The sequence below is a fragment of the Solenopsis invicta genome, chromosome 9, assembly GCF_016802725.1.
Source record: "Solenopsis invicta isolate M01_SB chromosome 9, UNIL_Sinv_3.0, whole genome shotgun sequence".
NCBI lineage: Eukaryota > Metazoa > Arthropoda > Insecta > Hymenoptera > Formicidae > Solenopsis > Solenopsis invicta.
The window spans coordinates 15,062,084-15,084,555 of record NC_052672.1 but is presented as its reverse complement, the minus strand read 5'-3'; the positions used below and the strand labels follow the sequence as shown (position 1 = coordinate 15,084,555).

Sequence of the window (22,472 nt, the reverse complement as noted above, 5' to 3'; positions counted from 1 at the left end):
AAGAGATTTTGTTATTATTTTATTGGGTATAATTTTTGTACATATAAGTATTTAAATATGTACTTATATCTTGGATATATATATATATATATATGTACTTATATCTTGGATATATATATATATATATCCATGGATATACTTCGGATATACATATAAATCTCTGACCAGTTTCTAGATTTTTCGAATTATGTACTAATTTTTATTTATTATTATATGCTTATATAGTGGGATGTAAAAATTCGATTTAATTAAATTTAAACAATGAGATGTCTATTCATTTTAGATATTGTTAAAATAAGATCTCAATTAAAACTTAAATTTCCAAAATCTAACGTCCCGGTTATTATATAAATAAAAATGTTTACTTTAAAAAAAAAAGAGATAAATCTTTTACGCTAATACATTTTGGCATAATTTTCGCAGGTGCAATTCTTAAAATGACATTTAAACAATTTTGAAATTATTTAATAGACATAAATCATTCTTTTTAGAAGTCCCTAAAGTGGAAAGTAGTTAGATGGCGTGTAGTAATGATTGATAAATCATTGAAATCATGCACATCTTATTTAAGAACAGGCTAGTTGTGTATAATGTTGGCTTAGACTTGACAGTAGCCAAGAATAACTCGGCACATGACCTATCTTATGCCATATTAGACACTTAGGTACAAAACATTCTGTTAAACATTGTTTATCCGTTGTTATGTAATATTTACATGTAAACATTAAGTTCTGTACATTGTTAAGAGACAAAAATTCTTATAGTTTCTATATAGACTTATATTTTTAACACTGTCTCAAAATATCCTTTGTAGGTACATTTCTCATTTAAGATGTAAACCATGTTGATTAAATACATAATGCCAGTGTATGGGTGATTTCAAGAAAACTCTGTGATGCAGTATGTGTAAAGTTAATCGAGCGTGTACCAATAAATAGTTAATAACTTAAAAATTCACATAGGTGAAATTATTTTAGTTTTTAAGAGAGCAAACTCCCATACCTAATAACACCTACAAAGGATCTTTTGAACATAAGCAATTGCCAAGACTCTGTGTTTTACACGAATTGCAAAATGAGAATAATATAATTAATGGTAAAAGTAAGGCTGCGCTGAGATATGTCTGTGCTGCTGTCTTACACTGTGAACATTCTCTGTTGAGGCTGTGTCGTCCATTTGTCTATGAGTAGACAAATTTCCAAATTAATTAATATATCGAATATTGTCTGCAGAGGCAATATCTTTGTATTAAATTTCGTATATGGCCTTACAAATACATAATGAACGTGTAACGTAGATGTATTAACGATTATAAAGCATATTGGAATTGTTTTGTAGCACTTTACATACTCTCCATTGTAATATGTTTGCATAAACATCTGAAGAGTACTGCATTAAAAATATTCAACACAATAGATATGTAACGTCCCATATCTGATAGAAATTTTTATTTAATAAAAACTATTTTAGTATATATCATATTATCATATATAAAATTTTTTATTTGCAGATTTATGTAAAATGTATTAGAATCTATATTTCTTTATATATACATAACATTAATATTTTCTTTTTTATGCACATTAATAACAAGGTTTTATGATGATGAATTTTTGTGTAATATTTCTATGAGCTATGGGATGTTATGATATGTCAAATATTCTGAGGCCTTATTATAATCTTAGTCCATTGGAAATTATGCAATTGTACTGAATTTTTCTGAATATCTATCGAAAATGCATTAAGCAGTTATCTAATAAAGTTCAGAAAATGTGGGAGTTTGTTATGAAATAAATCCAATGACTGACTGTAATTAAATAAAATAATACATGGGAGAATGTTCACTGTATGCTTCAGGTGCTATGGGGATGCTGTTACATTCTCATGACATGATGTAACATTAGTTAATACGAAAAACCGCATTGGTGTTTCTCAACCGTTGAATCATAGAACAATTCGAAAGATACTTATTAAAATATGTAATATGCAAGATATAAGAAAAGCCATCTTTATTCGCACAAGCAAAGTCGACGAAATACGCTTATGGATTGAAAATGTTTTTTTTTTTGTATATACGTACATACACACACGCGCGCGCATGTGTATGTGTGTGTGTGGTGTGTGTGTGTGCGCGCTATTTCATCAAAAGTGTATTATATTTTTAAATCTTAAAACTTATACAAGCCACAACTTCTTCCTTTAGGATGATACATTGAATTTATTAAATGCATTTTAATTTGATGCAGAATGTATAGGCATAAGCGATGTCAATAACTCGCAATAATAATAACAGTAAAAAATATATGTAACATGTGAGGAATTTTTTTGCAGAGCAGAAATGTAAAAAACAGTAGCAATTCTCTAAAGATTTACTGCTTCGATTCTTTATCTATAATGAATAAAGGTGACATTGCCTTAATGGATAGCACTTGTAATATTTATATTTAAGAGCTACTCGGAGCTTGTGTTGTGTTGAGAAACACCGTATAAGATACATGAACATTATTACGAGTACTATTCTTAATACTAATCTCCTCTGTTTAGCCATAACGATTATATAATTGTGCATTCGCGCATGTGTGTAATTATATGATCATACGTAAATAATCATATAATTATATACATTATATATAGGATATATAAAAAATACCAAGTAAAATACGATGTTGAATTAATTTGGGTTATATAGTTTTATTTTATATTTAGAGGGAAAAAAGGTATAGGAGGGCATTTAGTGACCATCGATTTGAACTAAAGAATTTTATTATAGCATGTGCACACGCATATAAATATGTTAAAGTAATTTTCCTAATAAGTATATATTATGTAGGAAAAATCATGAGATGTGTGCAAATCCATATCAAAATTCTTTGGGTCAAAAAAATAATCTAACATTAGAACATAAATTCTCTCGATCACAATTCCTGATGTCTAGATAAAGTGTAATATGTTACGAATATATGTTCTTTCATTTTGTTTTAATATTGTAAGTAGTAGAATCGCTCCTCGACAGTTCCTCAAAGAAATATACAAAATAAGAAATACCTACTGTGAATTATTGTATCACATTCGAGGTTTTTCGACATCCTAAATCGTATACATATGATATATATATATATATATATATATATATATATATATATATATATATAAATGCACATACATACATGTATACATATATATCGCTCTACAAACTGTTGTAACAATCTATTTCAAAGGATGATTTTCAACAGTATGATATGTAAACAATTCTTTTGGACATTTTTTTCAGTATATATCGTTTAATATGCTCCTCTTTCCATTATCTCGCAGAATATCATTCAATAAATAAGTTATACAGTGAAAAAAGTTGTTGAAAATACCTCATTAAAGAATTCCTTAACAATATAGTTCTTTAAATAACGATTACAATTCCGCGATATTATCAACTATTTCATATACAGTACTTTATTAAACGCTAGGATTATGGATATAACAAGATCTTATTTGTGTGTTTCTTCATTTGACATAGTTGTATAGGAGATTACGAATAAAGTAAAAACGAGTTATCTGTAATTATAATATAAAAAATGCATATTTTTATTTTAGATCCATAGTTTCAATACAATAATGTCCTTATTAAACTCAAAAAATTTGCCATGCATAAAATTATGTTGTTCGTAAATAATACTCACTCTGATTCTGCTATTTACACACTAGAAATTAAATGGTAATTTGTTATTCTAAAGATTTCGTCAATGCTACTTTTTAATTACACGATGTAAATAGAAGAGCATGTATAATAATATATCAATACTTGCTCAGCGATGATACAATTCTACAAATGTCAAGAAATCCTGTAATAAAACGATTGGAGATCCGAACATAAATTTGAATATAAAATATATAATTCCCCATCTCATATTTAATGTAAATATATTTAATTTAATGCAAGTTCTCTAAAAGCGATTCTCTCCCTCTCTCAACAAAGAATTCAGGAGATTAGGTAAGTGAGACTATGGCTGATAAAGAACTGTATTAAAACTTGTGGCACGAATTTTATTCCGAGATTTACAACAAAAATGTTTCAACTAGTTAAAATGCCGCTTAATCTTGGGATATGAAACATTGACACGTATAACATAGGTAAATACAAGACGATGGTGAACAATTCGGATATACAATTCAGTAGTTTGCATTGAACTGATAAAATTGATTCGTTTTTCTAATCATTTAGTGTTGTGTTTGCAATTTGGATAGGCCTGCTGTGCTTCTCAGAGAGGTGGATTCACTAATAAATTCATTAATTAGTTATTAAGACTCGTTGGCTGATAAATGGAACAGCCGGTCCTCTCTGAGCAGCCCATGTTCATTCGCTATTATATATCACTTCTATTACGATATTATAATTTAGGTACAATCTTAATTATTCAATATTAATGAGAATATTAATAATCATGTTTTATTTTGCTTGAATTAATTATAGATTGTAATTATAATTATTTTATAAAGATTCTTACACTAAGAATCGTCAGACATGAAGGAATTTTGGGATTTTAACTCCTCCAGTGTTTGAATTTGTTGACGGAGGAATAATATCCTAAAATAGCAAGTAAATAAACGAGATAAATTCAAGAATAATTGTTTTATGACATTTATTAAATGTATTGCAATAACAATGGATACTTACCTTTGTTCCTGTAACGTTGCCTGGATTTCTGTCAGCCTCACTATCGATCGTGCCGTCTTCAGCTCTGCGGACACTCTCGTACACTGCAAACTGCCCATTGTATGTGCTTCCTCACTAAGTTTCTGTGCCTGTGTACGTAAATGTAATTATTTAAGAAATCATCTAGTAATAGAAATTACTATCTAAGAAATATCAGATTTTTACCTGTTTTTCAAGAATATCTGCAGGAAAAGCACGCACATGCTGCGTCAAGTCTTCCCGATAATGATTAGCGAGAGATGGTGTTAAGGAAGGTGTTAAAGGAGGTTGCACTCTTGACAATGCTTGTAAACCTCCTGTATTACTCAAATTTCCAAGGGAGCCTAACGTACTGAGACTTTGCAAGGAGCTTAGACCTTGTACTCCGGAATTCGTTCCCCCAGGACTTGTTACTACAATAATAAAATATTTATAAAATATTTATATAATATTTATGTAATAACATCATATAATCTATAATATAATAAAAATAAATCTTCAAAAACAATGCAAACGAAGATGAAAGATATTCAATTATCTGAGATACTTATTTCAATGCTGTTTTAGGAATTAAGCTAATTTTGTTATCTATATTAGTTTGTTTTCCATATTTTAGTATTTCTATATGATATTCTATATTTTAATTATAAGATATATTTTTTTATAACTTTAATGCATTTATAATTTATTGATAAAGTTAATCAGAATCAAAAATTAAATTTATTTTATCAAACAACTTTTTTAAACTCCATTTTAATATTACAAATAAAGTGAAAATTAAGTATGCCAAATAAATCTTGTAATATAAATTTATAATAATTTATTATTAATACATAAGAATGATGATGTGTCCTAATATTTATTCAAATTTAAATTCGATTATGTAATGGAAAATTACTTATGTGTTATAAGGGTATTATAAGTAAACAATTTATTTATAAAATAAGCATTTTCCAGCTTTATACATAACAAATGGAAGACTTACATTTTCGCGCGTCGATACAATCCTGAGTTTCTGAATGTGTGGGAGTAGGTGGACCCTCGCTGGTAATATTGCCACTTGTATCAACTTTTAATGGAACCATCACATCACTTCCAGTATTAGTTCGATCCCCACTAACAGACTGCTGTAATAAAAGACAATCATTTATATACTATAAATATTCGCATTGAGAATAAACTATTCGCATAAAAATTTTATATAAAAATGAGGTAACTAAAATTAATGATATTATCGTTTGCAAACCACTAGATATACTTTTGATTACACGTATTAAAAAAGTAGCAAAAAATCGCCATTGTGTCAATATCTAAACTTTAATAATTTAACGGAATATTCAAAAGCAGTTAAAAATTAAAAGCAACTAAATAATATTTAACTTGACAAATTGACAAAATCTTGTATTTCACATAATTTTGATTGAATTTTATTTTCATAGAAATATAATTTTGTTTTAGTTATATCTAAGCATTAGAAATCTCTGAAAAATAATAGTTTGTTCCAACATTTTTGTTGAAAGAAAATAAATTTGATGTTGATTATTAAGTCGATAAATTATAAAAAGGTATCTAGTAATTATTAGATATATTTTATGTACGAAAAAATGAAGAAAAATAGGAAAACTAAAAGAAAATGTTTTTACATCATGTATATCTGTAAAATTTGTTAATCACAAAAATATGAAATGCTATTTATCTCGTCAAAATTCAAGTGATTTAAATATCACTTACTTGTCGGGATAACAAGATTGCTGTTTGAATTGTTTGTAATGCCTTCTGTGGTGTGATGTCAGGTTGTTCTTTGCTGCCTGTAATTTGTGACAGTAATCTTGGGAGATTTGCCAGTGACACCGGTGGTCCAGGAGCATTACTGCTTCCCTGTTGTTGTGTAGGTGAACTAAGTTTGCCAGTTACTTGCGGTGTCGTTGACGATGGATGTGATGTTAACCGAGGTAATGCTAATAAAGACACAAAAAATTTTATAAAGATTAAGCATATCAAAATGTAAAAAATCAAAATTGTATAAAAGAAAATTAACTTAAGTTGTACAAATTTCAAAAGAAAAGTCAAGTTATAAAAATGTAACAAATTAATATTGTATAAAAGCAAAATTAATTTAAGGTTCCCCTGACTCCTTGCTACAGCCATATTGAAGTCGTGACGTTATAAGCCAGAAATAACACGTAAAAGTTCAATCCGTAGCATTTGTAAATAAAGAGAATTTGGATAAAACAGAATGAGATTGCCTTAAAATATTTGTAAAAATGGGCCTCGATAATTTTTTCCGCCTAACAGTTAGTAAAGTCATAAAAAGCATGAAAAATTCAGTTTATTTAGATAGGAAAATACACAGACAGCTGTTAAAAGGAGTAAAAAAATATGCTTTTATGTATAAAATTCGAAGAAACTTTGCTTGTGGCTCATTTTTACAAATTTGGTAAATACCAGTGGAGACAAGCCACATTTTCACAATAAAACACATAATAACGAAATGACATGCAAGATAAAATTTCATCGTCAACATGTCACGTTTCACGCTTATTAGTTTTTCCGCGATTTGTTGCCATCAACGCGGAGTTTTCGGTTGAGGAGTCAGGAGCTTTAAACTGTACAAATTTCTAAAGAAAAGTCAAGTTCATAATAATTATTGTTATATACAATTTCTTAAGAATAAAATGATTCACGTATAACACAATTATTATTATTAAATAACGTTTTAAAATTAATAGTTTCTATTTGAAACTTTTCTAAAATTAATATAAAATTAATTAATGTTACATTCTCTACATGCTTCATCTTGTGTATAATCAACAAAAGAACGTACCAGCGGCCAGGAGAACAGGGCCTTGTGGCAGTGGATCATGAGCGCAGGATGATGTCAAAGGTTCCGAAGTTGGTGTTGAATCACCTGGAGAGATATCCATATCTTGAGTTTGACGTTCTACGCTAACTTCTTCTCTACATTCTCTAGATTCTCTTTCTCGTTCTCGTTCTCGTTCTCGCTCTCGTTCCCTTTCTCGTTCTTTTTCCCGTTCCCTCTCCCTCGCGGAAACATCATCTCTGCTACTGCCACCGCTTGCACTACATAAACTCCAGTATTCTCGTTTGTCAGACTGTCGCGACGATTTACCATCTCGCATACTGCTACTGCTATTCGATCGCGAGTTGGAATGTTTATCATGACCTGCCCAGAAAAATTTCAGATTTAGCAAAGTCTTATAAATTTCATACAAGGCAAAGTATTTCATCAAAATATCAAAAAATGCTATTAATTATTTACGCAATGTGTGATTTAATGTATAATTGTCTTCTTAATCTTTTTAGAAATGGAAAAAGCAGCATGGATTTTTTAAATTTTAGTTAATGATTACTACAATAAGATAAATTGTACAATATATAAAGTTTTAAGATTGGAAAAGTTAAACATATTTCATCAATTTCATAAAGAGACTTCTGTAACCTAAATATCTGTAAATAATTGTAAATATCTAAACTATAAATATAAAATGCTAATCAAAAAAGTCAAATTACTTCAACAAAAATTTATTTTATTATCCTTTTTCATTCACTATATCTAATATTTTATATTAAATTTAATAATCATAAAAATTTAAACGTACTTGACCTAGAGGAGTAGTCACTAGATTGGCGTTGACGGTTATCTGTTCGACTGATCCACTCCCGTGGTTTTTCCCATTGAGAAACTTCCGTCTTGCAGTTGTAGTAATACTTCTTTCCTGATGAACTCATGTGTTCTGACCAATCACCAAATCTGGCTGTTCGTTCCGTTGCACCTCCTCGCTCATCACCACGTTTATCCTAAACAGACTGTTCTAAAATTTCCGGAAACGATTGAATAGATGGGGAATATTTGCATTGATTCCAAAACTTGTTCGAAAAGTTGAAGTTATATTCGTCCACATTCTTGAGGCTATTAAGATATTGATTTACATGCACATATAGTTATTTAAAATTATGACAATAGGAATGTACAGAAACATTCAGAATATTAATATACAATGTTTAAATCATTGTAAATGTGTTAATTAAATTGCTAATTTTGTTATTTGAACAAATGTATGATTAAATAATATTATTTTATCTTTTGCTTAAAATTTTGAATTTATAGCCTATGTCAATATAACTAAATATAATTATAATACACTAACCTGACAGGAATTGTGTGATGGTTTTCTCTGGGATGAAGACTCTCTTGATGAATTTGATGATAATTTTAAGGGATGTAAGATCTATAGAGATACGAACAAACATTATTATTATATGGGCGCATGCATCCAAGAAAGTATTCAATCTGAGCATTAAAAAAAGGCACACAATAATGTATTAAATGCCTTTTATTTTAGTCAATTTATACATTTGTTGGACTGTGACCATATGCAAATATCTGACAGTCCATCTACACACTGAAGAACGTTTTTAATTAAAATGAGATATTATGACTGACATCCCTAAAATAAATAAATATCTATTTTATATGATACTTGCAATTTATATCATATACATTTAAAATCTTTCCAAAATTGAAAATTTGCAAATTACTTTCCTCTTTCTAATTTAATATCTTTTATAAAAAAAATATTATTTATTTAATTCATATTATATATGTTAAATAAATAAAAATAAACTTATATTTAGTAAAGCTTCACTATATAATAAATATTTTGAAAAAAGAAAGATTGTATCTCTCTGAAGATTATAATGCTACAATTGACATAATTTTTGTCATTATTTATAACAACCATCAAATTAGACAATGATGTTGAATATATATACTCACCTCCCCACTACTCCTATCGTGGTTGGTCCTGTGTTCTGAATCCCTGCTCTCACGGCTTCTCTTGTCTTTTAGGGATCGTGCACAATCTACACATATGCAAGCAAGCATGTTACAGCTGAAAATGTTAAGAGACAATTCTGTTTTTATACTGAAGAAAGGAGAGGGAGAGATGAGACTCTAGATAAATCAAAGAAAAATTGCATTACTTTGTAAATATTACTACATATACGTTAGACGCAATACATAATAATTGATAAATTATATTCAATAATATTCAGATGTATGTATAATATGTTCTCTTATCGGATAATTTTTAAAATATTAAAACTTGCTCTATGCAGAATGCTGAGGAAGACAGGAAACAAAAATTATTTACCGGAATACTTGTCCCTAGAGGAGGATAGTTTATAGTCTCTATTTTCTCTCTCCTTCTTGTAAAGAGGCTTGGATGTGTAATTCCGAGGGCTATCCCGGTCTGTCCCCATGCCCATTCCCAAGCTGCCAGCTGGACTGTAAGAGTTACCATTTGGAGAGTCGCGCATACGTCCCTCGTAGCGACTGTCCGACGACGTAGTCGAAGAGGAATAGCCACCCTTAGAACTGCTGTACTTTGCGTTCTACAATCAGACCGTTAACAATGGATTTGTACATGTATGCATGATTACAGAAGATTGTATAAAAGAGTTAGAGATACGTCAAGATGCTTACTTTTTTCATTCTCAATATATAAGATTATTATTAAAAACGTTATCAAATATTATTAAGCTCGTTAACCCACTTGAGAATAACAGACTGTTAAAAATAACAGTCTTGAACTAGTAGTCATCTGCAAGAATGTATGTATGAGAGCTAAATATTCAATTGACTCTAATGACATTGAAGAGAATTCAAAAGAGCAGTCAAATGTCAAATATTGAATAATGTTATGGTAAAAATAATCACATAATTGTTTAAAATCTCTAGCTCTTCTCTAGCTCTTAGAAATTAATCGAATCAAACTAAAATCAATTGTGACTCTTAAAAACGCCAATCGCTCTTATCATAACTAATTTTCTGTATCAACTACATACGTATTCTATTTCTAAACTAAAGGACAATTTTTTGTCACTGATATAAACATTCTTCATTTTAGTAAAAACTCTATAGGTCTATTCTTCTTATGCTGAATTTTTTACATGATTCATTTTTCCTTTTTTTCGCGTTAGAGAGAAAAGAAAAGAAAACAGTGTAACAGGAATATTTCTCAATATTGTACCATAAAGACAGATGTCTAAATTTTTTCAAGCACAAAGAACCTAAAACTATCATGACTTGAGGGTTATCACAGTTTACAGATATTTTCAACAAAATACAAAGCAAAGTTACATGAAAGTTACATTAAAAAATGAGAAGAAGCTAAAATAAAATGCTCACCGAAGTGAGATCTCGGGTATTTTTGGAGAATTACCTGCCAGAATAAATTATTGATTTTTCGAAAAGTGAGGTTATGTTTACAAGACTGGCAAGAAGTTAATTCGTATAAGACATAAAAATCAGACGATACTGCAATTAATTACTGTTTCAGTCATCCTCCTCGGTCAATTTGAGTACCGAAATCATATTATATTTGATAGTTAGTACACCACCCTGTATAAATGATAAGCTTCAAGAGAGGGCAAACACTACAGTCAATCAACGAGAACAGATGATTTTTACAACTAATTACGGTTATAACGTAAATTTATCTGTAAAATACTTCGATTATTCGCATCGTAATAATGCGTCTAACAAAAGAAACGCAAAAAATATCATCATTGATCGAAATGTCATCTGTCAAAGAGCAAATTCTTAGTCTATATCGGGCTCGTCAAAAGCGTGTTTTCAGAGCACGCAAACCGAGTTTTATGGTTAATATAATAAATTACCGACGATTAAGCTAATCGCAATGATTCTTCGATTTTGACGACGACGACGACGACGACGACGACGACGACGACGACGTGGCACGCCTCGACCTGGGGTATGATCGAATCTATCTTGTCCGCGCAAGACGATGTGAAGAATCGGAGCAAGAAAGCTCGCAGCAACGTGACGATGACAAAGGTGAGCTCGACGCGACAAGGAACGTGCGTGCACGCGTAAAATAATTTAAAAAAAAGAGAAAGAGAGAGGGGAAAAAAGGTAAAGTAATCGCCCGGTGTCGTCTCCGGCTACGAGATCGTCATCGAACGATGCATTATCGATTCCCGACCGCGACCGCGAGTCTTACCCCTGAGAAAGAGCGAGCGGGGCCCTTTCGTGTCGAAGGAATCGGATACGAACTGTGGAACTCCTCGGAGCAGAAGAGAGCTGTCACCGCGGTTGAGTCCCGCGTTCTCCGCGCAAAAACCGGAGCGATCTCATCTTTCTCGATCTCCCGCTTCTTCCCCCTGCCCGCGGACGTGTCGCGCGAGCAACGACGCGGAACCGCGCGGGCGAAAATAATGCGTGCTGCTCGACGAAGAAGACGATGACGGCGACGGCGGTGGTGGCGGTGACGGCGACGGCGGCGACGGCGTCAGCAGCAGCAGTGGCAGGACGGCAACGGCGACGCTGATGAGCGAGCCAGACGACGTGAGGCTGCCGATGAGCGAGCCAGCCGACGTGAGAGAATCTATCTCACACGTACACCCCCCCCTCCCCCGCCCTTATCCTACCTCCACCAATCGTCTCGAATATTTACCTGATAGGGATGGGCCTGATGCTTTTCGAAGTACCTGGAATCATAAGACAGCGGGCCGTGAGTGAGAGAGGTCGTGGCGCGGTGTCCGCCGCTGTCGTCGCGGTTGTTTCCACGGGGAACGGCGCCCGAGCGGATCCCCATCGTGGAAACTGGTTGTGCCGCGGGACGTAGTGCGGCGGGCCGTGGCAGTGAGTGCTGCGATGCGTGTGTACGGTCGAGCGGGTCGTACGGACGAATGGACGGATGTCGGGGTGATGAGAGGTGAGGCGAACTGATGCGAAGAGAGAGAGAGAGAGAGAGAGAAAGAGCGAGCAAGAGACAGAGAGAAAGAGAAACGGGCAGCGAGGGAGAGAAGGATAAAGAGAGACAGAGATTGGCCGTGTGTCAGTATCGGGTATTTGACGGTAGAGCCCTACCCATCGCTGATCCTTTGAGGTTTCCTCGCATGCATTACCATCAATGCCAGTGTCTGTGGGAAATTCGCGGCCTCGGATGTTCCCTTTTCGGTCGGTCAATGTCATAAAAACAACATTAACGCTTATTTAGCAGTTAACTTTCTTTCTACCCGGACGCCATGTCACATACGTGCTCGGCCGCTGCCGGGCGACTTAGACGAAACGCTCGGGCGACGGCGTGCGCGCGCCCCTCTGGTGGGGCTGCTCCGTTCACGTCCAGGGACGACGACGTGCGGCACGGAGGTGCGCGGCGACGGAGTGCGACGGAGCGGATACCGTTCACTTCCATAAATGTTTACATACGTATGTATGTACGTACGTGTCGCGGTGGCACAGAACCGACGATCGTTCTGGCCAATTCGTCACACGAGCTACACGAGCTACACGAGCTAGGGATACCGTAAATAACGTAGCGTATATATGACGATTTGCGTCAATTGTCAACTTCTGGGAATAATCCATACTTTGTAGGGAACGCGTTTTCGAGATTTGCGATTGTCAACGCGAGTACGAATCGAAGGTGTTTAATCGTGTCGATTCGTCGATTTCCCGAAGACATCGTTCCGAGGAAAATTTGTTTCGGAAAAAATTAAATCTTTCAAAGTGTCCTCTGTAATATATTTCCGCACACGTATCTCCGGCACAGTTACGTTCTACCGTCGTCAATCACGTATACATACACGCGCGCGACATGTCGCGAAAATCGGCACTTATCGGCACGCACCTGACGTGACGCGCACGACAAACGGTTCCGCGCGAGGCGTGTGCGCGCGCAATCCGGACGCACGGTTCACGGCGCGGCACGGCGTCGCAGCAGGCGTGCGCGACGCTAGGCGTCGTGCACCTTGTGCACGCGTCTGGCAACCGCGTGCGCGAGGATTGACCGATAGACGGCGCGGCGCGTCGCGAGTCTTGCGCGACGACGCAAGCGACCGAACGACGCAACGAGAACGTAGCGAACGAAGCGTGTGTCATCGTCGTCGACAGCGATTAACGAGAGCGAGCACGAGCGAGCGCGTCCTGTCCTGCGCGTTTAGCGATCGCAAATCATGAAGATGCCGCAGCCTCGCGGAAGAGCGATTTAACTGCACTCTCGGAAGAACACGGACTTGGAATACTTCAACAACCGTTAGTAAGCGCGAGTGCGCTCCACTGCGATACGGATGCGACTCGGAAGAGGCACTCCGCTGCGAAGAGAACCCGCTCAACCGAGAAGAGAGGTCATCGCTTTGACAGGTCGCGACACGCGAAGAGGACACTACGGCGGTGGCGGCGGCAGCGGCAGTGGTGGCGGCGGTGGCACCTCGTCGTCACGTCGCAAATCCGCGATAAACACTGTAAGACGGAGGTCTCTCTCTTTCCCCAATCTCTCTCTCTCTCTCTCTCTCTCTCTCGCTCGCTCGCTCGCTCTCCTCCCTTCGGAGGACTCCGAGACTCGTTTCCCCTTGTTTCTTGCCGCGAAGGAACGAACCACTGCATGGTTTTCTTACGTATCGGCATGTCGCGTAACGTAGCAAAATATTAATGCTCTGTACACGTACCTGTCACATCTGAGACCGGAGAATTGTTGATAGTCTTCTGCGACACCTTCAGATTTATTTCTATCGTTTGCTATTCCAGTTTCGGTTTAGCTCTTCCATTAATTACTATAAATAGTACAAATTCTTGAAACATTAACTATCCTTTTGCAGTTCCAAATGTTTGATTTTACTTTTTTTATGATATATATATATATATATATATATATATATATATATATATATATATATAGAAACTATCTTTGTTTATAAGCTTATTTCTGTACAATTATAATTACAAAATACATAGAAAATTAATTTTTTAAATACATAACATATAATGATAATTTAAAATCAGGATTGAGCATTTTGATACATAAAATATAAATAATTTTTAATATATTCACACAATGTAAATTAGATAAACTATGAGCTATGTGTCATCCAAGTAAACAACAATCAATAATAAGAAGGTTCAGATATTATCACATTAGTTAATACTTATGTGATGTATGAATGGTCTATGCTAAATGATGCTGAATTCCTTAAAGTTCAAGAGATCACAACAATGGATTTTATCAATATTAAAGTCAGATGTATTGATAATTTTACAATTTGATTACTTTTTTTGTTACCAATTTATAATAATAATTTACATTGCTTGTATTGCCTACATGAAAAAGATTCATAAACATAATGTAAACAATATATAAATAATCTATATAGAGGTAATATTAAAAATTATAGCACAACCCTATGTAGAATACCAAAAGAATTAAGAGAACTTTTTAAATTTAATATGACCATTAAACAGAACATTATAAATTTCATTATTATTAAAATGCTGATTTAAAATATTAATAGTTATGTCAATTTTTGCAATTATTATGCCACAAGTATTTATTATTTCAGAGAATTTATGCCATAAGTCACAAAGCTACAGAGGAAAATATCGTTATGGATACAAATTCTAGATGTGAAAGTAGCAAAAATATAAAGGCATGTTCAAAAAGTCAACATCAGGAAGATATTAAATTGGAAGAGAACGACAAGCTCGAAGATGTTTTTCCATGGTTATTGAAATTCAGTGCAGATATATGTTCGTCAACAGGAAGTAGAAATTATCAACACCTCGAACAATTACTTTCATTCTACACCCAGTAAGATTTATCATTCACATCAGTTTTCAAGATCTAATTCAATTATTAAATCTTTTACAAATACAAATTTCACATATGTGTATACAAGTGGCGATTGGATTTGAAAAAGGTATATATAAAAGATATGTAATTTTGCAATTACCATATTTCAGGAATATTCTTTCTAGCATAGCAGAGAGCACTGTCAAATGTAATGATAAAATTAATTTCAAAAATCATATTAATAAAATGTTGATATTCTTTCACTTGTATTGGCTTGATGTAAGACAGGTACTATTAATCACAATTATTTTTTTCTATAGAATCGAGTATAAAGTAATTGTTAACCTTTTACTTTTTTTTCTACTTTTTTTTTCTTTCTTTCAGGACATAGCTGATCATGGTCAATATTTAAATAAAATATCAGCTTTGTTAAATGTGTACATAGACATAGAGCTAAAAACTTCCATGAAAAATAAAATTTCTAGTCGTAATCTTAATGATTCTGATATTGCTGCAAAGATTCTTGCAGCATTGTACATATACTTAAGTGAGTTGATAAAGATTGATTTTACACGAGCTGAGTGTATGCCACATAGATAGTTGTATCTAATATTAAACTATTTACAGATAATTCGGAAGAGCATATTTTTAGGATATTACTTAGAATTGAACATATGACAAACTATACAAATATCTGCAATCATATATTTACGTATGTATTTGTTTAGCTTACAACAAAGACTTATAGATACCTCATAGATAATATTAAGATAATACAGAATATTATATTTATATAGGAAGATCATTACTAATCTCAAAACAAGGACATTTATCACCGATGTAGCTTATATCAGATGTGTGCTCGTCTTTAGAATGTGGAGAAAAATGCAAGAGACAACAAAGAGTTCGATTCCCAGAAATTCAATGTCTTTTGAAAGAAAAAAAGGGATTAGCCCTGACAAATTAGCTATAAAGCTACTAGGACCGCGTATGCCGAAATTACAAGATGAATTATTGAAATTTGTGCCTAGACCACCTATGGATCAAATAATTACGGATCCTGAAACACAATGGTTAATACAATCAAATTTATTTGATGAAAAGCAAGTTCATAAACAATTCCTGCTGTTTGAAGACAAAATGGATAACTGTACAGATTTACAATGTGCTAAAACAATTAATGTTGATCAGAGCTGTTCAAAGATACAGGTAATGTACTTCGATTTGTTAATTTTTTTGTTAATAGTAGGTTTGTTCTTTTTTCACATCCTAGAATTGAACTTCTCGCACGGTTTATCTTTTCTTTTTTTTCTAATGTGAAAAGAGAAAGAAGTACAAAAAGCTCAGTCCCAGGATGAAAAAAAATGAAAGAAGAACAAACCTAGTGTTTTATCTTACACAAATTGTGTGTAAAGGTCTTTGCATTTATTAAAAAATACAAAATGCAATTTTTGACATTTAGAATATTGCTTTTTCAGAAGCATCAGATGAATTTGTTAGACGAAAGTCGGAGCAACTCTAATGGAGATACATCTCAACAGAAAATAAATAAATGCTTAGATGGCCTGCGAAACAATAATGCGTTATCAAATAATGAAAACGTGTTTTTAGATCAAACTTGTTTACAAAAAAGGGGATCAAAACGCCTTAAATCATTGAAAAAAATAAGAAAAAAGCCAAAAGTAATAACAATTGATTTAACTGGAGATGATGACAGAAATATTCCTTACAAAGAAAAAAGAAAAAAGACTAAACGAAATTCGGAATGTTCGTTTCTCAGATATTATGAAAAAAATATTATGAAAAGTAATAAGCGTATTAATCCTTTAAAATATTCTGTCAAGTCTACAAATACCACTGATAAAGAATGTTCTAACAAAAAGAATAAGAGCTTAAAAATAAAAATTCATTCGGAATGTAAACCTGTCGATGACATCAAAATTAGTGATACGGAGAATTGTACTTTAATTAGCACTAGATTATCCTTAAATGATGTCTGTCATATTAACCTTAAAAAGAATGAGCATTCAAATATAATAAAGAATCAAATGAGTAATACATGTCTAGAATTTGCGAAAGAGGATGAAAAACAACATGATTACAATTTACATTACTTGAAATCACCAATGTTTGTCGATCAAAATACTAAAGAGTTTAAAGTTACTTCAAATGTACTGAAAGAAAGTAAATTAGAGAATTGTGTATCATCATATGTGACAATAGGAAATGCAACTAGTTTTTATGACAACTCGATAACACAAAATAAAGAAGCATTGACATCTCAGGAAGAAAGTGCCATGGAGACAATACCTTTATTCAAGACGTGCCAAAACAATATTGCAGATCAACATTCTTTCAAGCAAGAACTACTGACAAGCACGGATTGTAGTGCGATGCAAAAATCACACAAGTGTAATTGTAATACGATGCCTGTTGATATTAAACACCTTATAATAAAAGAATTGAAATCTATAAATGATCATAGCTCACAAATTACGGAAATTATAAAGCAGGAGGTATGTCATCAAGTTAATGAATGTCCAAATTGTTATACAAAAATTGATTGTAAACCGTTTAGATTTACTAACAACGACATTACTTCAGCAAAGGCACAAGAAACTTTGCATAATACATTTAACGATAATGAAAATGATATCAAATTGGCTTGCGACACAAATATAATTTACACTTTAAGAGATTGTAATAAATGTGTTTATGTTGTAAATCATATCGATGAACGTGTTATGCTACACGCTGAAAAGAGAGTACAATGTTTAGATAAATCCAACGACACATGTACTGTTTCAACTACATTTACTGAAGATCAAATTGCGGAGCCACCATTGCATAATCAACATGTCAATTTTGATAATGTGAAAATGAATGATTATGACAGTGTTGCGAAATACTCTGAAACTATGATGAAGGAACAACAAAGCGATTGCGATTCTTCTATATTAAACGATCAATTACATTCTTCAGAATCCTGTATTAGTGACATTAATAATTCTTTCAATATTGGTTCAAATACAGAGGTAGATTACGATTTGAAAAGTTTCCCAAAAGAAGAAGCTGACGAGATAACGAAGACTGATTACGTAGGACTTGAGTCCATAAATTTCTTAAATAATATTCAAAGTGAAACTGTTCTGGAGGATTTCTTCTGGCAATCTTCTGAAAAACAACCCCAAATTAATTATGATAATTTAACGAAAAAATCACTCATGTATACTGACAATGATATTACTACAGTAAAAACACAAGATTCTTTACACAATATATTTAACGATGATGAAAATGAAGTCAAGACACCTTATGATACAAGTATAATCTATATGTTAAACGATCGCGATAAATGCATTTATGTTACAAATACTGGTGAACACATTACGAGCGCTGAAAAGATAATGCAATGCCTAAATAATTCTAATGACACATGTACTGTCTCAACTACGTTTACCGGAGATCAAATTGTAAAAACACCATTGGACAGTCAGCAAGTAAATTTTGATAATAGAAAAAAATATGATTATGAATTCAAATGTTTTGAAGATGATACAATGAAGGAACAAGGAAGAAGCGATTGCGACACTTCGATGTCGAACAAACCGTTACATTCCTCTGAACTTTGTACATTTGATATTGACTCTTTCGAAATAGATTCCAAAGAGGCTAGTGAAATATTGAAAACTGATGGTATAAACGATTTTGAAAATATCAGTTTCTCACATAATTTTCAAACTGAAAGTTTGGAAGCTATATTATCGAATGACACCACTAATTTCCTACCTCTGAAGCAATCTCTGTTCGAATTAGAGAATGTGTATACAGATACATCTTTAAACAAGAAAAACGTCCTGTGCAATAATCAAAATGATACTATTGATAGTAGCGTAGATGTAGTACCTTCTCATTTATATACTGATGACACCCTTCCGAGATTGCCAGCAAAGTCTGATAAATCTATGTCAGTAAATCATAATAAGTTTCACCACAATGCCAAATATCTTTGTTAACTAATTCAAATATCGCTCTTCTAGGTTTCAAGGAGCCATGGAATTTCGATATTCTTCCTGATAAGTTAAATGACGATGCCTTAATTAAATGTTTTTATGTTTGCAAGAAAGAAGATGTTGAAGGCTTTCATATCCTGGAGGATACACTAAACCAATCTTTAAATAAATTTTATATATCCGAGAATATTTCACCAAATTTGATAGCAAATTACCTATTACCTCAAGCAAAGAAAAAATTCTGCCTCAACATCATGTTGCATAAAATATCTATTTTCATCCTTGGATAATTCCGGTGGTCATTCAGTTAGGTTTCAAATGAGATCTTAATTCGAAATATGGATCATATTTGTGAATACCACTAAGTCTAAAGCAAGTAATAAATTATTGAAAACACCATGAAGGAAGATATACAAGAAACTTCTTACGAAGAAGGAAAATACAATAACAAAGTGTTCTGATATTTAGGAAAAAATCCATGTTGGAAAATCTGCAGTCTCAAAAGATGAGAGACTACATCAAGTTTCTGAAGCATTTTACATACTTCTGGGTATATATCCATCTGCCGCCAACAAATCGCTTAATATCCTCAAAGGAATATTCTGCTTGAACATCTATATAAGATATAATTTTATTTTAAATGAATCCTAATAGCAATTTAAGACTAAATCATGATTATAACTGAGATCATAGACCATAAGGTAACAAATATCATTAAGAAGTAGACTGACAAATGTATCAAATTACCACCTACTGAAAAAAGATCTGAAAAGAAAAATAAATCGCATAGTTTTTGCTTCTTAACGCTAACAAAATTGCCTATTCTGGATCAGTATGTGTTTGAGAAAGAGATTTTACTTTCTACAACTAAAAGGTAACTTAATATTTAAATCTGTATATTATTATATTAATTGAGATTATATATTATTTATTTTATTTATAATCGATATATGACAGAACATCAAGATATTACACATCCATGAAGATTATTCTTTTTCTTTAATTTAATATTAAAATTAATCTTCAATATTTGCCGTTGGACAAATTAAATTTTATTTATATATAAAAAAATTCAAAATTTATTACTTATACTTTGTATAAAAATCAATATTTAATGTGTACATGCATATAACTTTGATATTTAAAATATGATATTTGTATATAATATTAACATTATTTTTGAAATCATTGATATAATATCTAAATCATCTGTTTGAAGATAATTAAAAATTATGTAAGAACATAAAACGCTTTATTGGCTTGATAATTACTAATTAACGTGCTGTATGATTATATACTTACTCTTATTGATTTTTTATTTTATTTTCAGAGCTTATATATACAGAAGAACATGAAAAAATAATGCAGTGGGTGAGTATAACATATATCTGTTGTGCAAAACTTCTCATTTCAAAACTCGGGCTATCTCCGTTATAATCAAGTATCTTAAGAAAAAAGACGAAACGAAAAAACGCAATTATCAATTTCTGCTGTAATTACGAAAATTAGTTTAAATTTATAAGAAAATGTTTAAAAATGTAATACATATATTTAACATAAAAGAAAGTACGAGAAATCTATGAAAAAGACGATTGGAAACAATTATAAGTTATTTACGCGTATAACATACAATGAATCCGTATGAAAAGATTGAAATCTCAAGTATCATTTACGTCTATAAAGAAAAAATTACAATATTATTTCAATTTTAAAATTAAAATTTCAAAATTGTAAATAACACATTTTTCTAGATAATTTTTTTTATTAGAGATAACGAGTTTTCAAATGAGATGTTGAATATATTATAGCCTTTTGCGATCCGATTTTCCTAGAATATTCCAAATTCAAATTATTCTCGTATATGATGATAAAAAAGTATTTAACAAATTTAACATACTTTATTAAAATATCAATAAAAAGGATACATAAAGAGCTTGCCGAAACAGCTCTTCTTACAATGTCATTTTCTTTAGATCTTGTTGAATTAGAACATTTGATTATAAATTATTAAATGTAGTAGAATTGGATTACAAAAGCCTAAATATAATAAAAAAATTTATGTTTACCATTTGCATTTGTTTATTACAGCGTGATTGTCGTTTATGATCCTGAAGAAGTCATCAATTTTTAACTACTTGCATAATGCGCTAAGTCTCGTAATTTGATGATTGAAAAATTGGACATACGAAAATCATTATCATCTTAAAAGCTTCCAAGTTGTTAACATACAATGCGACGTAACTCATAACAGTTATTCAGATATAATCTATAAGATTAGAGAGAAGTCTGTATAGAAACAGAATTTTTTAAGTTATGCTTCATTATGATTATAGATTATCGTATCATATAATCAAGAAGCAATTCTGATAGATTTTTTTTTTAAATATGTATTTTATGTATATATACACATTACGCATGTATATTACTTTATAGTTGCATTTAAATATTAAGTAAATATATGACTAATGAAAAGTACGTGTTGAGAAGAGAGAGGAAAAACTAATTAGTAGTAAATCTCATCTATCCTGGTAAAAGTTAAATTTCTGAGGTATATTTCCGAAGTTATTACAGAAGTAGATTTAATAGGAATGACTAGCAAAGAATTTTATTACACGGATTATTATATTTGAAGAAAATACAAGATATTTTACCTTGAATTTTAGGCGAAAATGATTGATGATAGTTATATTAATTATTAGAACTAGTACTCTCTGAATATACCAATACTGAACATAGTCCAGAAAATTTAGTTTGATAAAGCTATATACACACGCGCGCGCGCGCGCGCGCGCACACACACACACACACACACACACACACACACACACACACACACACACACACACAAACTAGAAATAACTTTCATATATTATGTATAACTGGTGTATATCGTCTCTCCTGTTTTTTAGCTTAATTTAAACATTAGCGAAATAATATGACAGTACATGAAACTGAAAACTCGCTAAATATTTTATTGTGCGCGTTTATTGCTATTGGGCAATAAAAAGACATTTAATCTCTTATGTAATTTATTTTTATTGCACTTTTCTCTGACGTATATATATAAAAATCAGAACCAAATCATAACTTGTATGAAGTCTTTTTGCTGTTTAATTATTATAAAATTATTTTAATTAATCTTGGATATATTTAGAAATA

The 22,472-nt window shown here is 32.1% G+C and overlaps 2 protein-coding genes across 8 annotated transcripts; one reads left to right on the top strand and one right to left on the bottom strand.

Annotated features, from left to right (window-relative positions):
- Nucleotides 1-1,171: 1,171 nt before the first annotated feature.
- Nucleotides 1,172-12,855, bottom strand: LOC105201913 (WW domain-containing adapter protein with coiled-coil homolog). 7 transcript variants are annotated; one of them, XM_026133259.2, is made up of 12 exons: nt 12,603-12,855; nt 12,187-12,220; nt 9,862-10,102; nt 9,486-9,571; nt 8,857-8,937; nt 8,308-8,506; nt 7,512-7,871; nt 6,419-6,645; nt 5,673-5,814; nt 4,874-5,100; nt 4,670-4,797; nt 3,546-4,579 (listed from the first exon to the last, which is right to left on the bottom strand). In XM_026133259.2, exons 1-12 carry the CDS (start codon nt 12,641-12,643, stop codon nt 4,501-4,503), a joined length of 1,845 nt encoding a protein of 614 aa, XP_025989044.1. In that variant the 5' UTR covers nt 12,644-12,855; the 3' UTR covers nt 3,546-4,500. The 7 variants fall into 7 exon arrangements, with proteins under 7 accessions (XP_025989045.1, XP_025989046.1, XP_039309854.1 ...); XM_026133260.2 differs by lacking the exons at nt 12,187-12,220; nt 12,603-12,855 and adding an exon at nt 11,787-12,125 and having other exon boundaries at nt 1,172-4,579; XM_026133261.2 differs by lacking the exons at nt 12,187-12,220; nt 12,603-12,855 and adding an exon at nt 11,390-11,702 and having other exon boundaries at nt 1,172-4,579.
- Nucleotides 12,856-13,563: 708 nt separating this feature from the next.
- LOC105201896 lies at nt 13,564-21,378 on the top strand. Its single transcript, XM_039453270.1, has 8 exons — nt 13,564-13,978; nt 15,071-15,318; nt 15,471-15,588; nt 15,685-15,847; nt 15,928-16,012; nt 16,098-16,509; nt 16,779-19,314; nt 20,682-21,378. Exons 1-8 carry the CDS (start codon nt 13,805-13,807, stop codon nt 20,807-20,809), a joined length of 3,864 nt encoding a protein of 1,287 aa, XP_039309204.1. The 5' UTR covers nt 13,564-13,804; the 3' UTR covers nt 20,810-21,378.
- Nucleotides 21,379-22,472: the final 1,094 nt, after the last annotated feature.